The 22,069-nt window shown below is 42.8% G+C and overlaps 3 protein-coding genes across 5 annotated transcripts; 2 read left to right on the top strand and 1 right to left on the bottom strand.

The window, feature by feature from the left end:
- Window positions 1-8,009: 8,009 nt before the first annotated feature.
- Window positions 8,010-13,437, top strand: LOC4334990 (mediator of RNA polymerase II transcription subunit 15a). 3 transcript variants are annotated; one of them, XM_015780651.3, is made up of 11 exons: window positions 8,010-8,184; window positions 8,874-8,985; window positions 9,298-10,036; window positions 10,166-10,218; window positions 10,356-10,433; window positions 10,549-10,847; window positions 11,102-11,918; window positions 12,018-12,284; window positions 12,429-12,623; window positions 12,729-12,814; window positions 12,911-13,437. In XM_015780651.3, the coding sequence occupies exons 1-11, from the start codon at window positions 8,081-8,083 to the stop codon at window positions 13,128-13,130; spliced, it is 2,970 nt and encodes a 989-aa protein (XP_015636137.1). In that variant the 5' UTR covers window positions 8,010-8,080; the 3' UTR covers window positions 13,131-13,437. The 3 variants fall into 3 exon arrangements, with proteins under 3 accessions (XP_015636137.1, XP_015636138.1, XP_066166210.1); XM_015780652.2 differs by having other exon boundaries at window positions 11,105-11,918; XM_066310113.1 differs by having other exon boundaries at window positions 9,373-10,036.
- A 383-nt stretch (window positions 13,438-13,820) lies between these two features.
- On the top strand, window positions 13,821-16,059 carry LOC107280778 (uncharacterized). The gene is made up of 4 exons (XM_066309446.1): window positions 13,821-13,994; window positions 14,148-14,372; window positions 15,733-15,870; window positions 16,013-16,059. Exons 1-4 carry the CDS (start codon window positions 13,859-13,861, stop codon window positions 16,057-16,059), a joined length of 546 nt encoding a protein of 181 aa, XP_066165543.1. The 5' UTR covers window positions 13,821-13,858.
- LOC107275737 (cytochrome P450 89A2) lies at window positions 14,522-22,069 on the bottom strand. The gene is made up of 2 exons (XM_015780655.3): window positions 20,561-22,069; window positions 14,522-14,738 (listed from the first exon to the last, which is right to left on the bottom strand). Exon 1 carries the CDS (start codon window positions 22,018-22,020, stop codon window positions 20,578-20,580), a length of 1,443 nt encoding a protein of 480 aa, XP_015636141.1. The 5' UTR covers window positions 22,021-22,069; the 3' UTR covers window positions 14,522-14,738; window positions 20,561-20,577.

Consider the following 22,069-nt stretch of genomic DNA (forward strand, 5'->3'; position numbering starts at 1 on the left):
GGGTTGCGGGCGGGGAGGGGTGGGGAGCGATTTCACGATCGCCGATCGGGGCGGGGGCGGTGCGAGTCGGGTGGGAAGTGGGAGGGATCGATCCTGAGCCGTTGGATTGGGCGATCGAACGGTGTATACTACGCGTGTCTGCCTAATCCAATGGTTAATAGGCTACGTCTACGTTGGCTTCACCATTACCACTACGGATTTTTTAAGTAGTAGAGAGTAGAGAAGAGGCATTTTATAAAAATGTCTCTATGTCTTGTGACATTTTAATAGAGGCGTTTTTTATGTCTATAAAAGAGTAGGGACATTTTCTAGATTCAGTAAATTGTACCGCAACCATATAAAACCAGTGTGAAAAACATAAAAAATATTTCTCCTTGCTATTGCTAATCCTTGAGTGACCTCTTCAGTGATTCCTTTTTTATCTTCAACACACTACCCAACTCAACTTTATGTCATTACTTGTGCCTTGTGTTACTCATATCTAGTTCTTGAAGTGCCTCTACTAAGCTTAAAATGTCTCAAGAAAATGCCTTTACATAACAAAATGTGCTGAAAATGTCTCAAGCAAAGTTTATAGTGTTGAAAGAATGTCTATATAAGATAAATTTTAACAAAATGTGCTAAAAATATTTCCAAAGTGTCTCTAGAGAATTTCAATAAAATGTGCTGAAAATGTCTCTAAAGTGACTCTAGAGTAAAATTTTTTGAAGCAATCTTTAAAGTGCCTCTAAAAGTGTCTCCTGATTTTAGAGGCCATTTGAAAATTGCCTCTACATCATGTTTTTGTTGTAGTACGTGTTGGTTGCTTGGGAATATTGGAAACATTGGAATGGCCGCATGTTCAATCCACTACAATGATGCCTATGTCGCACTCTTTTCTTCTTTAAAGAAATTGTCACACCCTGATTTTCGTCTTAGGGTTTATAAATTATTTAATAAATTAATAATAGAATTTATATTAAATGTTCATTAATTTACAAGTGAAGTTAAATGTGGGAAATAAAATTTCCTAAATATAAAGCATGGATGGATTTATTTTTTTTTAAATTCTCCATGGTTAATTATACTCTCTGGAATTTTCTCGGATTTTTCAGAGCTCAATTATTAATTTTAATCATACAAAGAGAAGTTCAGCAATTATTTAAATATTAAATTAATCATTAAATGATCTAATTATAATTGTTAAGAGTTTTTCTTGTTTAAAAATCCTTAAATTATAAATTGTTGTTTAAAAGGAATTATTAGAAACAATTTTAAAAGCTTAAAAGAGAAGATCTAATTTTAATTTGCTAAATTTCAATATAAAATTTGGGTTAGATAAAATTTTATTAAATACTTTGCTTGTTCCTCTATTTTCTAGATTTTTCTGGGAATTGTTTGAGCAAGGAAAGTATTTTTAATAAATGAAACAACATTTCACAAATTATTTTAATTGAAAAAGTTTTAAAACCCTCCCTAAAGCCGTTGGGCCGAATTCGGCCCAACATCCTCTCTCTTCCGCGCGGCCCACGCCGGCCCAGCCGCCGCCCGCCCTCCTCTCTCTCGAGTCACCGACATGTGGGGCCCACATGTCGGGCTCGTCTTCAACCTCCGGCCGAGCCGCCCGAGCCGCCGCTTTGCCGCTGCCTTCTACCTCCAAATCCGCCTCAATCCGACCCCGATTCCTCCGGGTTTTTGAGGGGTTTTGTTCCTCTCGTTCTCCTCTTTCTTTTCCCCCAAGAATCGGAGCGAATCGTTGAGGATTTGATCCGAATCGAGTTCGTTTTGATTTTATCCCTAAAACCGAGTTTGTTTTTTCCCGAGTCGATTCCTCTCGTTTGGAGTTCGATCTCTTCAATCCAATGCTTTATAAAGCTTCCCCTCGTCGCCCTCTTCCGTTTGCCCCATCTCCCGAGCTCTCCCGTGCATCGTAGCGCCGCCGCCGCGTGCACTAAGCTCGCCGCCGTCGCCGGCCGTCTTCGGCCGCGTCGCGCCGCCGCGTTCGCCGTCGCCGCCGCTTGCCGTCGCCACCATTAGGTGCGCCGTGGTGAGAGGGACCTCGGCCACCCGTTCCCCTTCGCCGCCGACCACCGGAGTTCCGTCGTCGTCGGTCAAGCCGAGCCGCCGCCGTTGCCCTCTCGTCGCCGGCCGTCGTCGTGCATCGTTTGTCGTCGTGGTGAGTACCGTTGGGTTCGCCTCGTCGTCCTCTACGTGTACATGTCCTCCAAAGTCGCAGCCGACCATCCAATCTCCAGCGAGCTCGCAAACCCTAACCGGCCGCCATTGCTGACATCAGGATGACGTCATCGTCTCCTTTTCTTTTTCTTTTTTCCAATTTTCTAATAGATTGAATCTTCTGAAAATCATAACTAAATAACCGTAGCTCCGTGTCAGGTGGTTCAAGTTGCTACATTTTTCTAAAATAAAGATCTACATATTAAAATTGTCCATAAATTGAATTAAATTTATTTAATTCTTTTTAAATGGGCTTTAATTAGTTTTGATCTTGTAAAATTCATAATAAATTCATTTGAAGTCAGAATGAGGCCGTTCAAGTCTCATAATTCATCTAAAATTATGATCTACATGTTTGTTTACTTTTTATGTACTGTTTATTTGGTTTTTATTAGTCTTTTTCTTCGTTTTGCGTGTTAGCTTGTCGTTTCCGTCGTTGCGAAGGTTCGTGAGTGCGTCGGAAGTGATCAGGAAGATTAATTGAAGATCGATTATTGCAAGGCAAGTCACACAGATCCTAAACACAATCCTTTGAGTATGTTGATCCTATATTTAAATTCTTTATTTATTTCAACTGTGCATTTATTTTCGAATGTCATCGGGTGGTGTGAACCTATTCCTTTGTTATGGCTAATTTGCTTTGAATACCCTATTCCTTGATACCTTGGGTAATAAATTGATTAGTTTGAACCTTATGTATTGGTTTGGTTCAGCTAAATGTTATATATATATAATTGCTTAGCAATGCTTAGAAACATTAGCTCATTAATGGGATGAATTATATATACTACATTATTATTTATGGTTATTTTTAATGGTAGCTCACGATGGTTAATCGTGTGATGATAATTAATTGATAATTAAAACCTGGTTAAGGTGGGTTGTGAGCATATGGTTTTGATGGTTGTGCTCATGACAATTAAGGACCGGTTCTCGAGCTACTGTTGTGAAACATTAACCGTACCAACCACAAGCCAGCATGGGCAACGGCTTTATCTCTTGTATAGCATGATTCATTATAGTGTGCCAGACTGTGAAGTGGCGAGAAGTCCATGGGGGTCGCTGGGGAGTCCATGCCTCTGGTTGTAGAGGGGGTGATTATGATCCAGGAATGGTGCACTGTGGTGAGTTGTGTTATGCAGAGGGTATTGTCACAGCCTCTATTCGGGTACTTTCCAGTATCGCGACGCATGGTAGACATGATGTTGAGGCTGTGTCTTGTGGGTACAGTGGTACACCTCTGGCCAGAGTAAAACTATTCGAATAGCCGTGCCCGCGGTTATGGGCGAGTTGAGCAATGTTTTTCGTGATTAGTCTCACACCTCTCACAATAATTATGGATGTAATAACTGGTAATAATTTGCTTAGCTCCTGGTTTGGAGTTAGATCTGTACAGCCGGGTATGATTGTTCAGGATGGTTGGGCCTGTGCAGCATGGGTGTGCTGTTCAGTGTTGATTAAAATTTCTGATTAATTACTCCACTGTTTTATTTCTCTTAAATGTTTTGCTAAATGCTGCTTTTGCAAATGAGCCTATATTATGCCATCCTTTGGTATCCTTGTGCACTTGCATATTTGCTGTGTGGCTTGTTGAGTATGTCATATGCTCATTCTTGCAATAATCAATCAAACTCAGTTGAAGAAAAAGGATCCAGAAGGAGAAGACGTTTGGCTTATACCCCAGTTAAACTGCCTGTGGGAGTGGAGCCGGAGCTTCGCTAGATTTTATTTTTCTGCTGCAGTTTTCTTCTTGGTGAGGACTAAGTGCCTCTTAAGTAAGTATTTATCGTTTTAGTTAATTTGATGAATCTGTATATTAAATTGTCAGTTTGTGTACCTTGGCTGATTCCTGGACGAGGATTTTATGCACAAATTAGTTCGGAAATTACTAGTGAATTTCCGGGCGTGACAGAAATGACCCGCAACTCTCCTATATGTTCAAGAAAAAAGAAATGAGAGACTCGACTATATAATCCTTGTATACCATTCAAGTAAGCCATTTGAATTGAGGATTCATCTTCCATTCTTTCCTGGTGACAAAATTTATGCAAGGAAAGCATAGTAACTCGTTAATATAGCGTGTAAATTAGTTTGTTGAGCTTAAATCATTTCTCTTATCATTTGTGTATAAAAACACACCATGTTTAGTACATCATCACAACATAGCTAATGGATATTGGCAGCTTGCGAGGTCACATGTTTCTTGCCAACAAAGGACATGTTCCACCGTATAGTGGTCCATGCACACGCCAAAGTGTTTCTAGTTTAGTATTATATGTTACTACCATTGGTATCCTAACGGGAAGAAACACATTACGTGTGAATCGGTAACATCCTCGCAAAACAAGACAAATATAAACCACACGCTAAAGAAAAGGTTTAGCAACAATTAAACGGGTTAATTTTTTATGATCACGATATACATCTATTTCCACCAAGGAAAAAACAACTGGCAAACATTCAAATTACTAAAGAAAAAACATAATAACTCTTTTATATAGCGAGTACTTCTTGTTAACTTGTTGTGATTAAATCAATTTCTCTTGTCATTTTCGAAAAAAAACCATGCCATGTGTAGTACAATCGAAGCTACTAACAGATATTGGCATATGTTGCAAAGCCACATGTTTCTTCCAAAAACAAGACATGTGTTCTACCATGCAGAGGTACAGCTTGACTGAAATGGAGAGGGGTGCCACATGCTTGCTTTACTCTGTTTTGGATCAAATTCAAGCTGATATGAATGTCTAAGTTTGCACCTAGGGGGGTGCATATATGGTGAAAATAGATAAATTATAGCTAAGAAATTTTCTTGACCGGGTTCCTAGGCACCCCTCTCCGAACATGTAGCTCCGCCCCTGTGTCAGTGTTTCTACTTTAGTATTATAAAATTGTTGCGACTACCATTGGGATCACAACGGGCTAGAGAAGAAAAACACTACGCATCAATTGGCCCCTTCCTCTCTAAACAAGATAGGCAAAAACCCGCTCATATTTATACACAATTGTTTTGACGCATTGAAAGAAAACATATAGCTGATTACTTTTTACGATCACGATATACATATATTTCCACCTAGTAGAACACAGTTGGCAAACATTCAAATTACTAAAGAAAAACCATAATAGCTCATTTATGTAGCACACACTTCTAGTTCTAGTTAGTTGAGATTAAGTCAATTTCTCTTGTCGTTTCCGGGAAAAAACCACACCATTTGTAGTACATCATCACATCATAGCTAATAGATATTAGCATGTTGCAAGGCCACAAGTTTCTTCTCAACATAGGACATGTGTTCTATCGTACAGAGGTTCTCGCATATGTCAGATTGTTCCTACTTTAGTATGATATAATATTATGCTGACTACCGTTGGGAACACAATGGGCTACAGAAGAAAAACATTATGTGTGGATTGGTCCTATCCTCACAAAACAAGATAGAGATAAATCCTCTCCTATTTATACACAAAAGTTTCGATGCGCTAAAGAAAACATTTAGTACAATTAAGCCGATTACTTTTTCTACAATCACGATATATATCTATTTCTACAGAGTAGAACAATTGGCAAACATTCAAATTACTAAAGAAAACACCACAATAACTCATTTATATAGCACAAAATTCTTTGTGGAGATTAAATAAATTTCACTTGTTGTATCCGGAAAATACCACGCCATGTATAGTATATCATCACATCATAGCTAATAGATATTAGCATGTTGAAGGGCCACAAGTTTCTTCCCAACAAAGGACATGTGTTCCATCATGCAGAGGTCCTCGCACACGGAAGAGTGTTTCCACTTTAGTATTACAATAATGTGCTAACTACCATTGGGATAAAAAAGGGCTACGGAAGAGAAACATTACGAGGGAATCGATACCATCCTCTTAAAACAAGATAGAGATAAGCTCACTCCTATTTATACACAAACGTTTCAACACGCTAAAAGAAAAAATTTAGCAAAAATTAAACCGATTACTTTTCTTTACGATCACAATATGCATCTATTTCCACCTAGTAGAACAATTGGCTAACATTCAAATTACTAAAGAAAACCATAATAACTTATTTATATAGCACACACTTCTAGTTTGTTGAGATTAAGTCAATTTTTTTTTGTTTCTTGAAAAAATCACGGCATGTGTAATACATCATCATATCATAGCTAGTAGATATTGGCACATGTTGCAAGACCACATGTTTCTTCCCGACAAAGGACGTGTTCTACCATGCTGAGGTCCACACAGACGTCGGAGCGTTAGAACCTTTCTACTTTAATATTATAATATTATCGTGACTACCGATGTGAACAGGATGGGCTATAGAAGAAAAACATTACGTGTGAATCAGTCCCATCCCTTCAAAACAAGATAGACATAAAATCGCTTCTATTTATAAACAAACGTTTCGACACGCTAAAAGAAAACATTTAGCAACAATTAAACCAATTACTTTTTACGATCACGATATCCATCTATTTCCACCCAGTAGAACTGTTGGAAAACATTCCAATTACTAAAGTAAAACCATAATAACTCATTCACACACTTTTTGTTCGTTGAGATTAAATAAATTTCTCTTATCGTTTTCAGAAAAACCATGCCATATGTAGTACATCATAACTAATAGATATTGGCAGTTTGCAAGGCCACATGTTTCTTCCCAGCAAAGTACAAGTGTTCTACCATGCAGAGGTCCATGGACACGTCAAAGCGTTTCAAATTTAGTATTGTAATACTATTGTGACTGCCGTTGAGATCACGACGGGCTAGAGAAGAAAAACATTACGTGTGAAATTGTCACATCGATCCTCACAAAACAATATAGACATAAACCCTCTCCTCTTTATACACAAACAAACATTTTAACGCGCTACATGAAAAAAAGTTTAGCAAACAATTTAACCAGTTACTTCTTTATGATCACAATATATGTCTATTCCACCTAGCAGTAAAACAGTGGCAAACATTCAAAAATTTGTAAAGAAAAACCATAATAACTCTTTTATATAGCACATACCTTTAGTTTGTTGAAATTATATCATTTCCGTTGTCATTTCCCACAAAAAAAGCATGCCATGCATCATCGTATGGCTAATAGATATTAGCATGTTGCAAGGCCATATGTTCCTTGCCAACAAAATACATGCATTCTACGATGCAAAGGTCCACGCACACGTCAGAACATTTCTACATTAGTATTATAATATTATCGTGACTTGGGATTAGAACGTGCTAAAAAAATAAATTTCGTAAAACCCCACCTATTATGGTCCAAGTTTTAGAAAACCATAATACATAAGGTATGTGTTATGTGTCAAAATACCTATAATTTTGTTAGACTTATACCATAGTATGTGGTGTTTAATGTAATTCACTTTTTTTTTAAAAAAAAGCATTATGTGTAAATCGGTCACATCCTCACAAAACAAGATAGATATAAACCTACTCCTCTTTATACAGAGACGTTTCGACGCACTAAAAGAAAAAAGTTTAGCGAACAATTAAACTAGTTTACTTTTATACCATCATCACAATACATACCTATCCCACCTACTAGTAAAACAGTTGGCAAACGTTCAAATTCCTAAAGGACAGCCATAACTAGATGAGCTAAGCGAAAACAAAAAAAAAAAAGACATGACTAAACCAGATTTGTACAGAACTAAAAAGTGGTCAAGAAGTGAGAAGAAAACGTGATGAAGCCGAGACGGAGAGCGTGGACGGCCATGGGCCCCACCTGGCGCGTGTCCGCTATAAATACCCTCTCTCTCTCCTCGCTGCCGCCTCCCACCACTGCGTCATCTCCAGATTCCCTTCTCCTGCAAGCCTCCTCTTCCGATCGCCGCCGCCCCCGCCGCCGATGGAGCGCGCCACCGCTGCACACCCCGCCTCCTCCTCCGTCTCCGCCGCCCACTGGATGGCGACGGAGGATCTCGGCCTCCGCCGCAACATCATCAACAACATGTGCGTCACCACCCGCTCCCCCCCTTCTCCTCTTAAATCCTCTCAACACGATCGATTTTTATTTTCTTTATTTGATTTCCTCATGGGGATTAATCGGAGTTCTGTGAGGGAGGAGCTAGCTTGGATTGCGGAGTCTCCGGCGGCCGGGGGTTTTGGTTGGCTTGTTTGGTCGCCGCCGTCGTTGCTCTAGCTGCTGTGGTTTTGGGGGTTCTTGATCCGGGTCGGCGGCGGCGGCGGCGAGGTGTAATGCTGGTTTTGCGGAGGGTTTTGCTCCATGACACCGACATGGTCGATTGATGCTCGATGCGTGCCGTACTGAATTCAGGGTTGGAGATTCACGGATTTGATTAGCCGCCGTCGCTCTATTATGATCCCGACGATCCATTAATTAGCTCTAATATTGCTTTGTTTGTGTATATGTGCATGCTATTGCAATCTATCCCAAATTACTTTGCTCTGTTTGGCGCTGCTTTCAAAGCTGGAAATCTGCCATATTCCTTTTTGGTTGCTAATTAAGTGAGATGGTGTATATAGATTTATTAATGTACTGATGCATTGCTTGATTGTATGGGCCTGATTCTTGGTTGCAAAGATGTGATCAACTGATGTCAACATGTTGTTATGAGGTGTGATTCAAAGATTTTGAATTGATAAAATCTGACCGGGTTACAATATCGACTGCTTTTCAGGGTGAAGAAATTTATGACCATTACCAATTCTCAGCAAGATCATCATTACCGGGAGATCCAAAATTATGCTATCAGATGTGAACAGGACGCGCTTAACAAGACCACCAATAAGGTATATACATATATCTGTGCAGCTAATCTGTTCCTGGCTTCCTGCTCTATCGATCGATAGATAATTTGTTCCCTGTACCAATAAATATTCATATCATCGTTCGCGTGCAAGTGCAATATTGCGGTGTGTCCAATTTGTTTTCGGTGCAACAATTCATTTATATGTTCCTTCTACTTAAGCGAATGCTATATGATTGCAAATCAATCTTCAATTAGTTTGCTTCCTTTGTTATGTAATTATGTTTGCTGTACAAATAATTCTATGTTAGTTTGTTGTGGTTATAATTAATTGATAAATTGTGGGGTTCTCCAGGAAGATTATTTGAGATGCATAGCTCAAAGAATCATGAATATGGAGATGAAAGTAAGACGATCACAATCACTGCAGGCAGGGACGACACCTAGCACACAGAGGCCATCTTCCCAGCAACAAAATGTATGTACCACACCACAAAATCCAGGCCAAGTGCCAGACCAGCACAGGGCTTCTGCACCAAATTCACAGATCGAAGCTAGCCAAGAACAGACTGTGATGGTGGCAGCTCCGGATTGTTACCTCAACTTCAATACCACAGCAATTAGTCCAGTGGCAATGTGTGTCCATCCTAGCCAGCAACCTCAGAGTCAACAACACCAACAACAGGCCAAGCAACTACACCCCACAAACGTTGTCGGATACAACCCAACTAGCTTGAATCAGATTCAAGGACAATCAGTTAGTGGACAAAATTTTCAGCAGAATCATGTACTAGGGCAGAATGCCAGTGGCAGTGGTACACAACAGAGGCAACTAGTTGAGACACCGGAGCAGCACCAGCTGTTGAGGATGAAGCAGCAACATATGAGGGGAAACCAGCAGCAGAATTTCACCCAGAGAAACCAAATTCTTCCAGCACAGCAGGCCCATCTTGGCAAGATGCAGATTGGTCATCCTGCAGTACAGAACAATCAGCAGAATGTTGGAATGTCATGTCAGCATATGACTCCGCCTCAATGTCAAGTTGCCACAGCTCAACAAAGCAGTCTTGGTTGTGATAGCCCTCAAACTTTAGGTACTTAACTTTCTGAGAACATTTTAATGAACAATGGACTGTGAACACCATAAGTCCATAACACTTGGCTCAAAGCTATATTTTTATTTGTTTTTCACCGGATTTTCATATTCTGTTTGTCACTCTCAGAACCGATCGTAATTGCCGGAGAAGTGGATTGGAGGGAAGAAATATTTCAGAAGGTGAGGAACTGAGGATCCTCTATTTACATATTTGGGTCATCCACTGTACAAGTATCACTAGCTATTCCATGATCGACCCGTTAGGTTTAATCCCATATAGTCATGATTTTGAAAATTTTTGTTTTCTTCATCTACAGATCAAGTCATTCAAGGATGCATACCTTTCCGAAGTTTTGGAATATGATCAAATCGTTCATGTTCCGAAGTTAACAGAGGTCTTCTGCCCTTCTCATTTTCAATTCTGCTCCTGCAAACAATTCTTCTTCAATTCAATCCCTTGTTATTTCTCGTGCATAGATCTCTTATATCGTCCGTTTCATTGTCATGTAGGAGCAACTCCGTTCATTACCTGTTGAGAATGCTGAGAAATTGAGGCGTATAAGACATGTCAAGAAAATTATCGCAATAATGCTAGACTTGTTGAATACCCAGAAAAGCAACGTGCGCAAGGGTATGCAGAATATATTCCCCATATTCCAGCAGTACCTGGGGCAATTGCGACTTTCCATATCAAAAAGTAAAGCTCGGAAGACAGTGGCAAAAATAGGGTGTCAGTCGCAGAATTGCAGTGAGAATTCTCATATCGTCAATCTTGGTAGCAATACAGCCCCATTCACTTGTGATGCAAGGTTAGTAGAAGCTAATTGTTCAAAGTTTCAATTTGACACATTCCTGAAAGTGTACTTCACATTTATTTCAGAACATGTTGATGCAAAACATAGTGAAAAATAAGTTAGAATTAAATGACAACTGAAAGTGTAACTTCACATTGTGTTTGATAGTATAAATCCCAAAAAGTTGTTAATGATTATATATCCACTCATTCTTTTCATAGGAGATAAATATGTGTAATACATTTATTATATCTTTTTTTTTTTTGCAGTAGACAGCAAAAACAGCAAGAGCAAGTTATCAGTGCTAAAACTTCCAGGATGGAGCAAGCAATCATGACCCGAACTCCCACACCTCAACAAGAAAGTCATGGCTGCCACCTACTAGGAGTACCAAGCTCTTGTTTCTCACCAAAAGCACTGCAACCTTCCTCAACCAATACTATTGAGGAGTGCTTCACCCCATCCCCGGTAACCCAGACAGTTCAACCAATTCAAGTAGCTTCACCCCATGTTACTTCACCCAGTGCTTATGGAAAATCATCTGTTCCAAAGCCTAGTGTTGCACGAGTTGTTTCACACTCTGCTTCGATAAAGTCAAGATTGGCATCATCCCCTAGCAGGCCAGAAGGTGCGCATGCTGCCTCGCCCAATATTACTTCAGTTGAATCCACATTGCCAACTCCTATTGCCAAGCCAGGGACTGTACGAGCTGCCTCACCTTGCACTCCAGTCAAATCCACATCGCAATCGCAGCTTAGCAAGCCAGCAGTTACAGAAGTTGATTCATGCCGTGCTTGTGTGACATCTAAACTGAAATCTCCTGTTGGCAAGCCAGAGACTGCAGGAGCTGCTTCACCATGTGCTTCTGTGAAGTCCACAGTGTCACTGGACGTTGACAGTGTTACTGAATTCTTGCAGCACCGTGTTGTAGCACCTACAGTAGCAAATGGTGGTTCTTCTAACCAGGCAATTCATACTCTGGTATCAGCAGCGCCACCTAAAGCTGCTCATCAAGCAGATGATCAGGTGCAAAACGGAGCTGAAGAAATGGAAGCCAAAAAGCCCTTCAGCCGCCTAATTGAAACAGTAAGTCTACCAGATTGCTCATCTCAACCAGAATTGATGCTTATGTTGTGAAATCTCCTACTAGCAGTGTTGTGCTTTGTCCCTCTATCTGTCTTTCAGCTCCTGTCTTCATCACCGGAAGCACTCCTCCACTCATCTAATTCCATGAGATTGGCTATCTGGGAGGCTGACCGAATACCAGCACCATCACCACTACCATACCGACCAAGGAACGGTAAAATGAAGCGTGACTTTGATCATGTGACATCACGTCCTATCTCATCACCATTGAGAAGCATGGATGAGAGTTGCATGACTTATGAGTGTGTTGCGTTCGAGGATGAATCGAGTGGGGAATATAATGCGAAGAGGCAGAAAACACAAGTGGTATGATATGGCTGGCCATTACTATTTTGTCTGAAATGGCAAATCCATTGTTATATGTTACCTTGTCTATCTGTTGGAACATAATTTTCTTCTAGTTAAAACCACATTGAAATCTAATAATGCACTCTAAACCTTGACTTGCAGAATGCCAACGATGCTCTGGTGGACGAGATAAAAACTATCAACAACAAACTAGTTGATACTGTGATGAACTTTGCTGATGAAAATGGGACAGATGAAATCATTTATCAGAACGGTGGCGGGATGTTGATCAAACTCTCTTACATTTCCATGTCGCTTTCGCCAAGCCTGAAATCTCTTTTCGCAGCATCTGAAATGGTATCTTTGATTATATTCTCGTAGAACCTTTCTGCATCCTATTTACCACATTGCACCACAAATCTCCCAATGTTACTGACTGATCATTTCTCTTAATTCATGCAGACCATTGTCATGCCCGTGAAGCTGTTGGTCCCCGCGGATTATCCGAAAAGCTCTCCGATCCTTGTCGACAATGACGATGAACAGAGGTAATTTGTGTCTGCTGATGCTTTCTTCTATCATCAGTTTGTCCCTGCCTGTGCTTGCTTCACTTGCTGTAACAATGGTCGTCATCTGTACTGCAGGAGGTTGAGTGACATCTCGTACGCGGTCGCAGTGGCATTTGGGTGCGCCGTCGACGAGTTGCCGGAGCCGCGGTCGATCGAGGCGATGGCCATGGCGTGGGATGGCTGCGTGCGGCGGGCCGTCACCGAGGTGGCGCATCGGCACGGCGGAGGAACGTTCAGCTCGAGGCACAACCAGTGGAGGGCCGGGTACCTGCATGGGCCCATGATGAGCCTGTAGCACTTGCTCCATCTCTACCATGTTCGTTGTAGACTTTGTTGTAGTGTGTATGGTCAGATTTAAGTTATATCGATGTATACCGGTTATTTACTCCCGGAAATTCCATTATAGAAGACAAAATTGCATATGTATACAGCGGGAACAAATGAGGCAGAATCACCAATACATGTTTGTATTTCAATTAGGTGTCTTGTAGGAATATCATATAATATGCCTTTGTATGTTACTGACATTAAAGTTTATTGTCAGTAGTACTAAGCTGTATGCACAAAACAGTTTAATCAAAAAGCTTGAATTGGTGAGTAAACACGGTCATTTCACTCTTCCAACACTCCCCTGAAATAAGGCTTCCTGAAACCTCTAGTGTGGATTAGAAGTAGCCTACAAATTTTTTGTCCAAATGTGTGCTAGACTGGATTTGAACTCAAGATCTTTTATTCTGGTACCAGATCGGCTCAGGTGCAGGAAGCCCTACAGATAGTAAAATGTAGGGCAAATAAAAATGTGACACCTGTCCGGGTTAGGCCCACCCAATCCTTCCCAAAACAAACATTTAATCGTGAGTACGTGATCGTTGAAAATTGGCTAACAGAATGATGAAAATCAGCTAACAGAATGATGTACCCGTGGAAATACCTGACTCGCCATATCTCTTTGCCGCGAACGCATAGTTCTCGCCTCAGTCCTCACTACCGCCTATTCCTCTCTAGAAGAAAGAAAAGCAAAAGATGAGCGATCAACAACAAGAGGAAGATCTAGAAGAAAAGCAAAAGATGGGCGATCAACAACAAGAGGAAGATCAGAATCCTCGTGAAGCTGAAATGATTGAAGAAGCTCCAGTCCAGCTTTTTTCTATAACACAGAGTATGTACTTTTCCAAATCTCTGCCATGCCATTATATCATAATTCTTATTACAGCAGATTGGTTGCAAACATGAATAATCGGTAGAATTATGTTTTTCCTGCATAAAACTAGCGCTAACACAATAATGAATATGTTACTTCTTGGTTATGTAGATCAAGAAATGAGAGATGTCGAAGACACAAATAGAAACACCACTAATGATTATTGTGTCAAAAGGTTAGAGCCAGTAATTGGCATGGAATTTGATAATGAAGATATAGCATATGAGTTCTACAACAGGTATGCAGGAGATATTTGCTTTAGTATTAGAAAATTTTGGCATAATAAATCTTTAACAAATGTGATTTGCACGAAAGAATTTGTATGCTCAAGGGAAGGTTTCAATAAGAGGAATCCTTCGGATGCATGCCAGTGAAAGTGAGCTGATACAAGAGTTGGTTGTATGGCAGAGATGGTCATCAAGATCACTCCAACCGGGAAATATGCTATTGCTAGCTTTTCAAACACGCATAATCATGAACTCATAACTCCAAGCAAGACACATTTTTTGCATTCTCAGAGAAGAATGACAGAAGCTCAAAAGGCTCAAATTGACATCTTAAATGATTTAGGTGTTAGACCCAAACTGGGCCATGAGGTGACAACAAAGTCTTACATTCACAAGAAAAGATTATAAAAACTATCTCCAATCAAAGCATATGAAATCAATCCAAGAAGGAGATACAAGTGCCGTTCTTCAGTACCTACAGGAGAAGCAAATGGAAAATCCTTCATTCTTCTATGCAATACAAGTTGATGAACATGAGATGATGACAAATATATCTTGGGCAGATGCAAGATCAATATTGGATTTCGATTTTTTTGGTGATGTGGTATGCTTTGACACCACATACATAACAAATAATTACGGCAGACCATTTGCTCTTTTTGTAAGTGTCAACCATCATAAACAAACAGTTGTTTTTTGGAACAGCATTGTTATACAATGAAACAACGGCAACATTTGAATGGTTGTTTCAGACTTTCAAAAGAGCCATGTCAGGCAAAGAGCCAAAAACAATATTAACTGATCAATGTGCAGCCATTATCAATGCTATTGGAACAATTTTTCCTAATTCAACCCACCGTTTGTGTGTTTGGCACATATATCAGAATGTTGCGGTGCATTTGAGCCACGTTTTCCAAGGTTCAAAGATATTTAAGAAATATTATAGCAAGTGCGTTTTTGATTTTGAAGAAGTTCATGAGTTCATAACAGCATGGAAGAAAATGATAGAGTACAAATTGAGTGATAACGAATGGTTACATCATTTGTTTGAGAACAAGGAGAAGTGGGCTTTGGTTTATGGTCAGCAAACATTCTGTGCAGATATGATATGTACACAAAAAAGTGAGAGTCTCAATGCACTAATGAAAAGATACTTACAGGTGCGGCTTAATCTATTAGAGTTTTTCAAGCATTTTGAAAGAGCAATAGGGGATAGAACGCATGCTGAACTACAGCGCGATTCCTACGCAAGCCAAACATCTCCAAGACTGCCAAAAGTGTGTATGCTGATACAGGCTTCAAATGCATATACACCTGCCTTTTTTAAAATTTTCAGAGAAGAATATGATATGGTGATGGGATGTTGTTTGTACAACAACAATCATACCTTAACAATTTCTGAATACAAGGTTATTGATTCAGCTAAGCATTGAGAACACAGTTTCTTGGTGAAGTTTGATTCAGCTAAGTTTCTTGCTCATGCAAAAAGTTTGAATTTGTGGGGATACTATGCCGCCACACATTGAAAGTGTTGGACCATAACAACATCAAGGAGCTGCCATCCCATTACATCTTGAAGAGATGGACAAGGCATGCAACAAATATAGGTACGTCACAGGCTAATCAAAAGTGTTGAATGCTTGAAAAACTTATACTGAGCCGAACTGGTGCTTGCTGCGTGGGGATGGAGGGAGTGGGATTAGGGTTGGTTGCTATTGGGTTGTGATGGGTTTACTGTTGGACTGAAAGACCGGAGCTGGGAAAGGTCACGTATGGGGCTGGGCCAGGACGAGTAGGGCTGGACCATGGGAGGTTGAGAAAATCTGAAAAATATATAGGGCTCGGGCCCAAGCAGCCACCTAAGAATCTCTAGATCTTCACCTCAGTAGGTGAGCAGGTCAGCCATGAAAGCCAGTATCGACCATACCTGCCCGCAGGTACAGATCGACTTGATTACCTAGCCGGATGCAGAGGTGGCGGATCGTGACGGTGTGCTGCATGGGTGTCAGCACTGGCCACCCGGCGTACGGTGTCCCTCAGCCTCATATCGGTGCGGCAAAATCCCTGCTCGTATCGGCCTCGTGTTTGGAACGTGAACCGTCGGACTCTACGGCGCGCACATGTCACAGATTGGGCCTACTCTTTAACAGATAGGAGTGGGCCTGTGGATTTTGGGGGCCTAGAGCAACCCCTCCCCCCTCCCCAGGGCCGGGCCTGCGCACTCAGAAATGGTTGTGGTAGGAAATGGGTTGAAAGGATGGAAAAGGAAAGAAATAAAGGGCAATGAAGCGATATGTCTGTACGTGTAGCTGTGGACTATAATACAGAGAGTAGGTTCCCTGAGCACATGACGAGATACTATTCTTTGAAGTTAACAGCCAACGGAATATACACGGTGAAGTCGGCCTACATACTACAGTTTCTAGGGGTAGAAACAACGATCTTCAACTAGATAATCTAGAAGTATTGGGCTTTGCTGAAATGCAAATTCCTCTCTTGGTTAATCATTCAGAATAGAGTATGGATGACTGATAGACTGCAGAAGAGAGGATAGGCAAATCGGCGGATCTGCTCACTGGGTCACGCTTCACCGGAGACAGCTTTGCACTTGTTGGCAAGATGTATGGTTTTGAATAGGATCTAGGTGTAGAGATGACATTGGATTGGTCCCAACCTAAGGACGCACGAGTGGAATGACTGTGCATCAGTGGAAGAGTACATGGTGGTATCGATTCACCTGAATACCACATAACCCAAGAAAGCCTCTGCAGTCGGTGATCATTCTGGTCGCTTGGGAACTCTGCTATCAGAGAAACGCTCGGGTCTTCCACCACATCGCCACTACGCTAGCCACCATCATTGACAAGATAAAGGAGGAGACACATGCCTGGATCAAGGTGGGAGTTGTCAAGCTCACAGAGATCATTCACTCGGGAGAATAGTGCACCCGTGACCTAGTTTGGCGGACCACGGTTTTTGCCGAGGCTCTACAAATATTTTGTGCTTTGGTTTTTGCTCCTTCTCTATCAATATAAAAAAAAGGCAAAGGTTTTACCTTCCTTTCAAAATAAATAGAGGACACGCACGCAGGTTAGAAAAATGCGAACTTAAGATGTGCACGTGCATCGGACTCTTCCCGCTGAGACTTTGGTAACCTTCCTATAGTGCACTAACCACCAACTTCAATAACAACGAGGTCCCTCACACCTTCTTTCTTCGATATGGACATGGCTTGATTAGCGTAAACTTTCGGCGAGTACTCATATGTACTCTAAAAGCCCAAGTGGAAGCCACGTTTTGGAAGCTCAAGTCATCTAGGGTGGGGGATAGGGTGGTAGTGGGACGGGATTTGGGGGGAGGGGGAGTGCAACACGGGATTTTTCTTGGGCTTAGAGAGATAGTACGGAAGAAAGTGACTCGGATGGGTGGCAGACACATGCAAGCGGTGATGGCACTGTCGATGATGCATGGTTGGAAGATAGCATGAGCAGTGGGAGTGGTGGATTCGGTGATGGAAGTTGTTGCTGCAAATGTTAATTGGATCCGGATTGAGAAAAGGAGGAAGGGTTAGGGGTATTGCATTAATTTTTTAGAAAAGGATGGCTATGTAACATGTGACAGAATAACCAACGTCACCGTACGTGTTTTCTAGACCATTACTTGGATTCGGTTTGAGAGTCATCCAACCCTCTTCAACCTAAGTTTCCTTACTCGCCATCCTCCTTATTCTATTCATGTGATGCTTATTCCCCATTTCCCAATATCTCCGACTTCCTCCTTCACCGATCGCTGCTAGCTACCACCGCCACCCCATGCCAGCGCCCGGCCTTGTCGTCATCGGTGAGACTTGCTGCTTGGCCTCCTCCTCCTCCATCTTGTCCAAGTGGGCGTTGACGAATTCCCCCGCTCCGCCGTCTTTCCCATCTCCGGCAGCACCCCCACTGCCAGCCTCCATATCCCCGCAACTTCACTAGTGCCACTACCGACTCACCGTCCGTTCATTCCATCACCCACCACCATCGTCCTCTATGGCCAATGAACTCCCCTCTCTTGATCTTCTTCTGGTCCGTGTACCACCATCTTGCCTGAGCTGGAGGAAAAGGACATCATGAATCATGATGTGAATCCAATGCTGGAGGATTCCACTGAAATCCACCTCATTTTTCCATCAAAGTGATAGCAATTCCATAAAAACAATCCAACTATCAATAGTGTATACTCCCTCCGTCCCAAAAAAAGACAAACCCTGGTTTCCGTGTCCAACGTTTGACCGTCCGTCTTATTTGAAAAAATTATGAAAAAAATTAAAAATATAAGTCACGCATAAAGTATTAATCATGTTTTATCATCTAACAACAATGAAAATATTAATTATAAAAAAATTTCATATAAGACGGACAGTCAAACGTTGGCACGGGAACCCACGGTTTGCCTTTTTTTGGGACGGAGGGAGTATGCATGTATTCCACTCTTTTTCTAGACTAGTGCTATGCCCCATGCAATGCAACAGGATTTGGAGTAATACGGGTTGGGAGGGGTAGGCCGGTTCAATTTTTTCCTAGGTAGGAGGGGTGGGCCTGCTCGGTTTATTATACGATTTTCTCGTACTGTGTGCAGTACGGAGGGAGGTGGATGACTATGTTTTCAAAGTAGTATAGATGTGTAGACGACATAGCATATTACTCTCTCTGTATTTTAATATACGATACCGTTGATTTTTTGACAAACTTTTGACCATTCGTTTTATTAAAAAAATTCATGTAGTTATCATTTATTTTATTGTAACTTGATTTATAATCGAATGTTCTGTAAGAATGACATAAATATTTTTATATTTGAACAAAAATTTTAAATAAAACGAATGATCAAAAGTTAGTCAACAAATCAACAGCGTCACACATTAAAATACTACGGAGGGAGTACCAGTGTACTGTACTTATGAAGCACACACTGTGTAGCAATTATTAGACGTACATAGTTCATACAGTATATATATGATTGATGGAGCCTGGTTATCCCCCGAAGGCAGTAAGGCCGCAGCATAGATGATCGGCTGGCTAGTTGCACTAATGGATGGAGAAGGTTGACCGATACTCAGAAAAGGTAAAATCATGAGAATTGCACAAGATTGATTAAATATGAACAAGGATAAGAGAAATTACTTACTTGAGGGCTGATAGATGGATTGATGCTAGTAAGATAAAATTCGGCCGACAGATGAAATATATGCTTCTTCCATTCATTCCACCAATGTTCATTAGTCAAGTTGCATAACAGAGTGGGTGTAATCCTTTCTATTTCACCTAGGGGTGGACCTTCGAGGTTAATAACCTTGTCCATGAGCAATGCTGATGTTACTATACCCCTGGTTTGAATTCTAGTAGAAAAGTACAAACTAAATGGGAGCTGGCCCATTCCTAATTGCCTAGCTAGCAGCCATCATGGGATGATAGAATTCATAAGAATTTTGTGTGAATCGGCGTTGAGATATGTGTTAACAATGGAATTTTGCATCAGATTCGAAGAAGGAAGAACAAGATCGAAGCGGATTTGGTGTGGAATCAAGTTGATCTTTAGGTCGGACTGCGCATCGGCTAGACACCGTATCGGCTGGAAATAGAGCTTAAGTCGATAAAGGTTAATAAGGATGATGGCCGATATGATATAACTTGGCATCGGCATGGGCTTAGATTAGAGTAACCGTCATTGCCAATTAGAGATAAAGCTCGAATAAGGCAATTGTATCTATTAATTAGGATATTTAAGTCAGTTTTGTTAGATTTGGAAAGAGGCCACCGTGTATGGTCTTATTTGTATTTTATCTTTAGAAAGGGTTGAGTCATGTTCATAATGGACAAAGTTGTACGGTTCAGTTTTTACTAGGTAGGAGGGGTGGGACGGCTCGGTTTATTACATGATTTTCTCGTACTGTGTGCGGTACGGAGTGAGGAGGATGACTATGTTTTCAAAGTAGTATAGATGTGTAGACGTTGCGGCACATAGCATATTACTCTCTCTTTATTCTCTCTCTTTATTTTAATGTATGACGCCGTTGACTTTTTTATAAACGTTTGACCATTCGTTTTGTTAAAAAAATTCATGTAATTATCATTTATTTTATTGTGACTTTATTTATAATTAAATGTTCTTTAAGAAAGAAATTAATATTTTTATATTCGTATAAAAATTTTGGAGGGAGTACTAGTTTACTACTGTACTGTATGTACGCAATTATTAGACGTACTCACGTACATAGTCCATAGAGTATACTAGTATATATGATTGAGCATCACGTACATAGATGCCGCAGTGTGTCACGCGGACGTGCCTCGCGGCGTAGCGCGCGCCCGGAGCGGCGTCCGCATCATCTTGAAGAAGCCGTTCACCTCCGTCAAGTCCACACCGCCGGTCGCCGCCACCGCCGTCGGAGCCCACTCAAACTCGCGCACCAGCGCCGCCACCAAGAGGCAGGCGTGCGCCACCCCGAGCCCCATGCCGGGGCAATACCTCCGCCCCGCGCCGAACGGCATCATCCTCACCTCCCTCGGCCCCGGCAGCGGGCCCACCCCCTCCGCCTCGCCGCCGGCCATGAACCTCTCCGGCCGGAACTCGTCGGGATCCGTCCACGCCTTGCCGTCCCGCCCAATGTCCCCGAGGATGAAGTGCACCCGCGCGCCGCCGTCCGGCAGGGAAAGGTGTTCGACCGCCTGCGGCGAGCGGACGTCGCGCATGGTCAGCGGCACCGGCGGGTGCATGCGGAGGCTCTCGAGGATCACGGCGCGGAGGTACGCCGGCGTGGTGCCGCGCTCGCCGCCGTGGTGGTCGGCGGCGGCGACGACCTGGCGGCACAGCTTGTCCTGGATTTCCGGCTCGATGACGAGGTGCGCGAGGGTCCACTCGACGCACGACACGACAGTCTCCGTGCCGCCGCTGAGGAACTCCGCCACGAGGCCCACCATCTCGTCGTCGGTGAGTGCACGGCCGGAGTTGCGCCCTTCGTTGTCCTCGCAGCCGGCGGCGTCGGCGTCGGCGTCGTGTCCGACAGGGACGCGCAGGTCGAGCAGCGAGTCGACGTAAGGACGGAACACGCCGCCGTCGGCGTCGCGATGCTGTGTTCGCCGCCGTTGGGCGATGAGTGGGAGGAAAATCTCGGCCCGCCGGCGGCCGGATGCGATGAAGCGGCGCAGCCGCCACCAGTGCACGAGGTTCGCCAGCATCGAGCCACTGAAGCCCTTGACCACGACGTCGAGCTTCAACTCCTGCATCACGCGCCGTAGGTCGCGCACATGGCGCTCGTCGATGTCGTCGCCGAAGCAGAAGCGCACGGCCAGCGGGAACAAGGCGTCGTGGACGACGTCGCGGACGCCCACCTCGCCGCCGTCGGCACCACGGGCGGCGATGTCGGCGACGAGGGCGTCGACGGCCTTCTGCTGCAGCGGCGCGAGGAGGCCGACGCGCGACGGGCGGAGGAATCCGGCGGTGAGGTTGCGCCAGAGCACGCGCCACTGCGGGCCGTAGCGCACGGTGGTGAGATTGTCGCTCCGGCGGCCGCGGGGCTCCGCGCCGATGGCCGGGCGGTTGACGAATGCGTCGGCGTGGTCGAGGAGTGCGCGGCGGGCGACGTCGCCGTCGTGGATCTCAACGGTTGGCTGCCGAAGGGATACCGGAGCACGGCGGGCACGGCTAGTCGTTCGCCGGAAGACGGCGAGGCATAAGAAGAGAGTAAGGACGAGGAGGAGAGTAAGAAGCAGCATCATATGTCTATGGTTTTTCTTGCTACTGTCACTTGGCACTAGGAATTGAGTG

This window comes from Oryza sativa, chromosome 4 (genome assembly GCF_034140825.1).
Source record: "Oryza sativa Japonica Group chromosome 4, ASM3414082v1".
NCBI lineage: Eukaryota > Viridiplantae > Streptophyta > Magnoliopsida > Poales > Poaceae > Oryza > Oryza sativa.